This window comes from Ptiloglossa arizonensis, chromosome 9 (genome assembly GCF_051014685.1).
Source record: "Ptiloglossa arizonensis isolate GNS036 chromosome 9, iyPtiAriz1_principal, whole genome shotgun sequence".
Lineage (NCBI taxonomy): Eukaryota > Metazoa > Arthropoda > Insecta > Hymenoptera > Colletidae > Ptiloglossa > Ptiloglossa arizonensis.
The window spans coordinates 18,390,226-18,396,905 of record NC_135056.1 but is presented as its reverse complement, the minus strand read 5'-3'; the positions used below and the strand labels follow the sequence as shown (position 1 = coordinate 18,396,905).

General features: G+C 48.3%; 1 protein-coding gene across 9 annotated transcripts in view; it reads left to right on the top strand.

Annotated features, from left to right (window-relative positions):
* The first annotated feature begins 295 nt into the window (after window positions 1-295).
* Window positions 296-6,680, top strand: part of LOC143151772 (cell adhesion molecule Dscam2) — a 178,451-nt gene continuing 172,066 nt past the window's right edge. For 2 of the 9 annotated variants that reach the window (XM_076321225.1, XM_076321228.1), the window contains exon 1: window positions 4,466-4,979. In XM_076321225.1, the coding sequence (XP_076177340.1) occupies window positions 4,853-4,979 (127 nt within the window). In that variant the 5' untranslated portion in view covers window positions 4,466-4,852. Of the gene's footprint in view, window positions 401-728; window positions 839-4,463; window positions 4,980-6,680 lie in introns of those variants that run through there. The other 7 variants (XM_076321232.1, XM_076321224.1, XM_076321227.1 and 4 more) reach the window with 5 other exon arrangements.

The following is a 6,680-nucleotide window of genomic DNA, read 5'->3' as shown; positions in this document are numbered from 1 at the left end:
TAACGTTTACACATACTTCTTAAGCAGTTCTAATAACGTCCATTGATATGTACCTTCGTGCTAACGTTTACGCTATACATGTATTTTGACTGACCTTTATTGAACATCGCGCGATCATTATCATTGCTTTCAATTACACCAGTATCTAATTATGTATGCGTAAAAATGACGATCGATGGATGTGAATGTTATATGTACCTCGATGTGTGATACGTGTAATGGATATTTGAATATATGGAAAGGAACAAACCTTACTATCGATTATTTATATTCCTTTGTTTTTCAGCAATAAAACGCAGCAATAAAAAAGATCAACCCTTTCGACAAATTGTCCAATCATCCATTAGAAAATGTTGAAGAAGTTTCGGAAACACTGATCAAGACTCTCCACTTAATGCATGTAATTCCATTTTCCTATATTTATTATTTTAATACAATTTCCTATCGCAAAGCTAGCGTTAAGATTCTCGTAGATCCTGATACGTATCAGGTTGTGCGGAATTTTATTCACGTTTTCATTCAGAGAGACGAATAGGTCGATTCGTTGGTTTGGATTCAATATGTCCTGACAGAATCTCCGACCGACTCTGTTCCAATAGTTGGCTTAAAAATCATAACGTTTTCTTACTTATTTCTTACATTTTCAAAGTCACTTACGAAAACAGTATTTACAAACGTCTCCTCTAAATTGTACATCCCCTCTTTTATTTCCTTTTCTGTTCTTTTAGCGACGAAGCACGATTTCACTTGGTTATTCAACAACCGTACACCGGAGTTAATTAGTTAAGGACGTCGGGCAATAACTACGCACGGTAATGCGAATTTAATTAACTAATAGGTAGGTACCATTACATAGTAATAAACAATACAAAATTAATAGCGGCCAAGATAATATTAACAATATCGCCGTAGATACTGCGATAATTGTTATACATCGTATCCAATTGTTATTCTACCAAATGAATAATCGGATCTTGTTCGAGGCTGTGCGAATCTGTCGTTTCGACCGAAGGAAAAATAATTCGGTAGATCGTTGAGGAAAACAGTATTGGTAATCGTGCAAAGTTGGATATGTACGTTAGGATAACATTTCTCACCGTTTTAATCGAAGACGATCGTTAAGTAAACGGGACACGATGTATCGGCAGGTGGATCGATTAATCTTGAACGGTTCCTTGGCATTAATTCACCGCAAAATGGCGATTGGGTAATCCTCGGTTACGGAGACGTCAGAGGTCACGCGCGCTACTCGCGATCACCCGCAATAAATAATCCCATAAACAAGGTAATCGAGCTTTCGACCGCAAATGATCCACGAATACGCGTGTTTTTGTCTCGATCGTAGTTCCCCGACAATTTGCGTTTGTCGGGCGCGTTACGAGCGACGACGACAATGGATTTCGTTCGGCGTCCGGGAGCCGAGTCCGCGTATCAGTTTCCAATAAAAACCGCTCTTCAATCTATTCGTATAATGGCGCGTGCTGTTGTTTCGCGAATCGAACGCTCGCTTTTGATGACGTTCTCGAAACACTTGTAGCTTTCGACACTCCTTTCTTGCGAGGGAACGATTCGAAAAATGCCGCCGCATCGAGAGAGAAATCGAGCACGAAGAGTCTCTCGGGCGCGGTTCGATTTTTTCAAGATACGCACGCGTCTCGTAACGTTCCATGTTTTATGAAAACGAAGGAAGACTCGGTTGGGTACCTATTCGAACGACTTGCGTTACGATTCGCGCGATGTCTCGATCGTCGAAACGTTTTAATTTATAATCTTTCGCCGACAACTCTCGAACCGCGGTTATCGAATCGACGACTAGTTATCGCGTACAAACAAAGAGGGATACCAGGATTTATTTCAACGGTTGGTCATTTTTTTTATTTTTCTTTTATTTCGAATATTCGTTCTCTATTTTCCAAATACCTGTCCGCCGGATGGAGGAAGATTACCATCGATCAGAGTGGCTCGTGCTTTTTGATGTTTCACTTATTCCCCACGGCGAAACTCGATTGCGATGACCAGTTAACGCTGCAGTTTGCGAGCAAACGTCAAAAGTCAAGTGCTGGTGAGCTAATCGCGTAGTCGGGGAATCACGGACGTCGAAAGATTTAAAGAACCGGAACGCTGGAAAGTTAGCAGTTAATCCGTCCCGTATGCCAGTTGTTTAATCCTACTGCCGCAATACTGTCGCGCGTTCATTTCGAGGATTCGCGCCACGGTACGCAAGAGGGTGAAATTTTTGGGGTTCGATATCGTCGACAACGATAACTGTAAAATAATCGACCCACGGACTCTCGTTCGCTTCCGTTTTTAACAATCGAGCTTGTTCCGCGAACGATGATCACCAATGGCTTCGCACTCTCCGTTCGCAATCGAAAATTTCAACTGTTCCTTACTCGGACCCGATGAACATGAAAAAAATTGAAATTATTCGAAAGATATTCCGCGAAATTTTTATTCCTTGTCACGTTTTCAACCTCCTCCCGAGTAAAACGTTTCGATAAACGAAACGAGACTATCTGCAAGACGATTCAAAATTGTTCGCAGACCTCTTTTAACGCGAGATTTCGATCTATATATCGTTGAAAAAATACTTTGCTCTTTCCGTTCGGATGAAATTTCCGAAGACGACGTTTTATCCCGACGTATCGTTCAAAAGTGGTCGAAGTAATCGAATTATCGGCTCGATGCTATTACGATCTTTCGAAAAATGCGGGTAATCGGTGACTCGCGCTCGTGGAACATTCCACGTCCTTGTCTCCTTTGCGGTGCAACGTAATCGAGAAAGCGGCATAGACGACGATACAGACGAACGAAACTAGTCGATTGTGTGCTCTATCGCTATTTAATTTGCGCGTATGGCCGCTGCAACAGCGTGGGATAACAGTTCCCACCGGTCTTTGACGGTGCGCGGGGTCACTTGTTGTCGATTATCGAGGCTACCCTCGCCGCTGACATTTGAAAACCGGGGTTGAAATCCTGGAAAATAATTCCCCGCGCGAAATCGAATTTCCATCTCGATTTAACGTATTTCGTATCGCTCTCGTTCAACGTACGCTCCCCGTCCAACGATTATCAACACAGTTATAATATTTTCCGATTATATCGTGCTGGAATTAATAAGAAATGTTTATACAATGCCGAGCGGGGAGCGGTATGCATTTTAATTAAAGGGGGAGAATCGTTATTCGATCCAATTTTCCACCTAGAACGTTTATACAAAATCCGCGCAGCTTCTTTTTCATTATAGGATTCGCGATTAAAAACCCGGTAAACGCGAATAATTTCAACTGTCCCCTCGCTGAACACCGCTATTTCCCCGTTTCATCTGTTTTTATCGAGTAACACCGGTGTGCCCGGCAAAGTATTATTTGAATCTCTCGTTTTAATCTGCCTCGGTAGTGTAATTACTGGCTCCATTTCCTCCATACGTGGTAACGTAACAGCCAAAAAACAACGGGACCGCTCCAAACGGCAGTATTAAATAGAATCGCCCTTTCGACGCTTGTACGAGATCTTAACGAGCGTTTTGCAGCCCATACTTTCGAAAGAATATGTTCCTATCGGTTCGTAGATAGTATTTATCGCAGTAGAGCACGGAAGGTTCGTTTCTCGAAGTTGACGCAAAATAATTTCCAACGCGTTTTCACCCACCCTGGACAAACACAGCGAGCAAAAAAAAAAAAACACCAATGATTTTACAAATTTTACATCGTCCCGAAGAAAGTCCACATCGGTGCGAAACGTCGACAAGTATACATGTCCGTTCAAAAGTCGCGTCCATTGTTGCTCACCGCCACGAAACATCGACAAAGTCCACGATTTTTGGAAGATTTCGTAGCGAGGTAATCGTACAACGGAACCGAATGGAAAAAGATTAATGTACCCATGGAATATCTCGTAATAAAGCGAGTTCGGAAAGCCGAACACCGTGTTCCCGGTCACGCGAAACCGAGCCGAAAAAAGGCGGGGAAAAAGGCGGGCAATAATTCGAGGTCCGGTCGGCGGAACGAAGTTCCCGGTAAGGGCGGCTAATCGGCGGCGTATTCCCGTCGCGCTATTTAATTTGCGTTCGCGGCGACGGCGTAAGGTTACACCGGGTTCTCTCGCACTTTGAGGTCGTCGGTTGATGGTCGTCGCCGGTACGTTGGTGGGCTCGCGCGGGGATGGGTGGAGAGCGGGTGGGGGTGATCCCGACGGTGTTACGCGGTGGATACCGCACGGAACACGGATAGCCGTTCGAGGAGGCGGGGGTACGGGGCACGCTGGACAAGGACGCGAAGAGGGAGGAGTTGTACCTGGATAACGGAGCGCAGGGGGTGAGCTCGCAGAGGTGGTGGGTTCCCTGGTGCGCGGGCTGAGCTGCGGTCGGAGGACCTCGTAACCCCGCGGATATACCCGCACTTAGGCCTGTCCGTGTATACGTGCAGAGCCGCGGGCCGTGGCCGCCTCAGGGATCGCGCAGGATGTCTCGGAGTGTGGGTCGAGAGGAACCGAGGGCGGTCGAGGACTACCGAGCGCGCACGAGCCGCGAATCGCCGCGGGAACCTGTCGCGCGCGGCACCCGACACGGCCAGTCTCTCACTGGCGCCCGACGCGGCGAGTGCCCGAGAGACTGGATCGCGCGCAGCTTGCGCGACCGTGATACTAGTCGAACGAGTACGACCGTTACGCCACAGGGAGCGTACACGCACAGGGACGAAGAGAGATAAAGAGAGAGAGAGAGAAAGATAGAGAAAGATAAAGATTAAGAGAGTAACGCACAGTAAAAGGTAGACCTGCGCGGGGGGCTGGGACCGGACGGCGGTAGACGTTCCGTCCTCTCGAGGTTTCTACCCCGATTCGGTGATCACCTATGATCGGAGAACGGCTGCAGAGTGGACGGTGCGCCAGGATGCGGCGTTATCCGTTCGTCGATCCTCCGGGCCACGTGGCTGGGAGTCTATCACTCTGGATCGTTGTTCTCCTGTTCTTCGTACGGGGTGAGTAGACAATCTTATTTCGCGTGTTCCGTATTCGAGTCGCCGAGGGGGAGAATTGTCGCGGTTTCGACACGGACCGATGGTCGGTGGATGAAGAAAGGGGGAGAGAGCGAAAGACGAGGATTTGCGGTGCACCTACACGAGCGATACCTCGACCGTTTGTCGAAGCACGACGCGTCCTCGAACGGGTGGCGGTAGGTGGAAAGATCCCCGCGCTGCGAGGGGCAGAAGCGTGACGAGTAAGAACGATCAGCCAAAGGGGTTTTCGAAGACACCTTCGTTTCGATTCGCTGACTCCGTACGGGTCCCCGAGTCCCCTCTGAATTAGCACAATTGCGGCTCCTTAGAGTATCCGTTCGATCGTCGGAATACTTTTCCCACAAATTGCATCGGTTTCGCCCCGTGTCTCGGGAGGACCGTGTTCGTTTCGATCGTACGGAACCAGTTCCATCTCTCCTCTTAGGTTTTTTTCCGAATCGCGTATTCGTTTCACGGGGTAATTCCATTCGCTCGAAACGAGTCACGTAAGCTCGATACCTTCGTTCGTACGGGTCCTGTGCCCTCTCTCGTCGGATTAAATAAGAAGCGAACGGGGGTGGGGCTGGGAGGAGACGAAAGTTTCCTGCGAGAGACTCCTTAACAGGCAAACGAGTCCACCTTTGACCCCGAGCGGGGGTAAAACGAGCGCAAAAAGCTAACTAACTTGGCCAGAAAGTCCGTGACTCGGGTTCGAAAAGATTTCGGTTCGTTCGGTGGGAACGATAAAGGGTGGTGGTTCGAAAGGGGCGGGGACAGGGACACGTTTGCCTTATCGTTGTTATTTTTGCGGCTGGTCGATGCGATTATCTCGAGCAACGAACGTATCCTTTCGATTTACTCGAACGACGAAACGATCGGAAACGAGACGGGGGTGTAACGTCGATCGCGTTCGAACGTTCTTGAAAGAGCTCGAAAAAAAGGAAGAGGAAAATAAAAAAAAGAAAAAGCCCGAACAGAGTCGACGGAAGCCTCGAATATTCGTAAAATAACAGTTAGCCGAATCGCTTAATTGGCTCGTCGGCGTAACAAAAGCGGCGCGGGGCCGAATTGTTTTTATTCGAACGAGCTCCGTTGTTCGAGCAACGTTGCGTATTAAAAAGAATATAATCGTCCGAACGATAAGTAAGCGCGGCGCTGACTCGTCGCGAACCGTTGGAAAATACCACCGATAAAGCGAGCCGCTATATTTTCCTTCGAGGGTGTTACGCGCCTCGAAACGCACGATACCGTGGACGTGGTTTATCGCGTGTTCCTCCTAAAATTTAAACTGCTGCCGGCAGGCCAAGCCACGGCACACCAGGACACACCGTGTCGTGCCGTGCCGTGCCGTGCCGTGTCGAACCGTTGCCGGATTTATGGCACGGCGTGCAACTTATAGCCGGCCGTATCGCGAAACGCTCCGAGGCGGATCACTCGGACCCGAAGGAACGAGACAACGCGGCTACCGTGGAACTTAAATAGCCGATGGTCAATGAAAATCCTGCTGGTCCGCATCGAGCCACTCCGTTCGACGTTGATCGGCTTTTCTTCTTACGTTGCGTCGGTTTCCGTTTCCCGTGAGCAGGTTCGCGCCGTTCGAGAGCCGGCTGTAAACCTCGCCCCGTGATTCACGGGGGCGCGATAAATTCGCGGAGACTTTAATGCGGACTGAACCAAATTCTC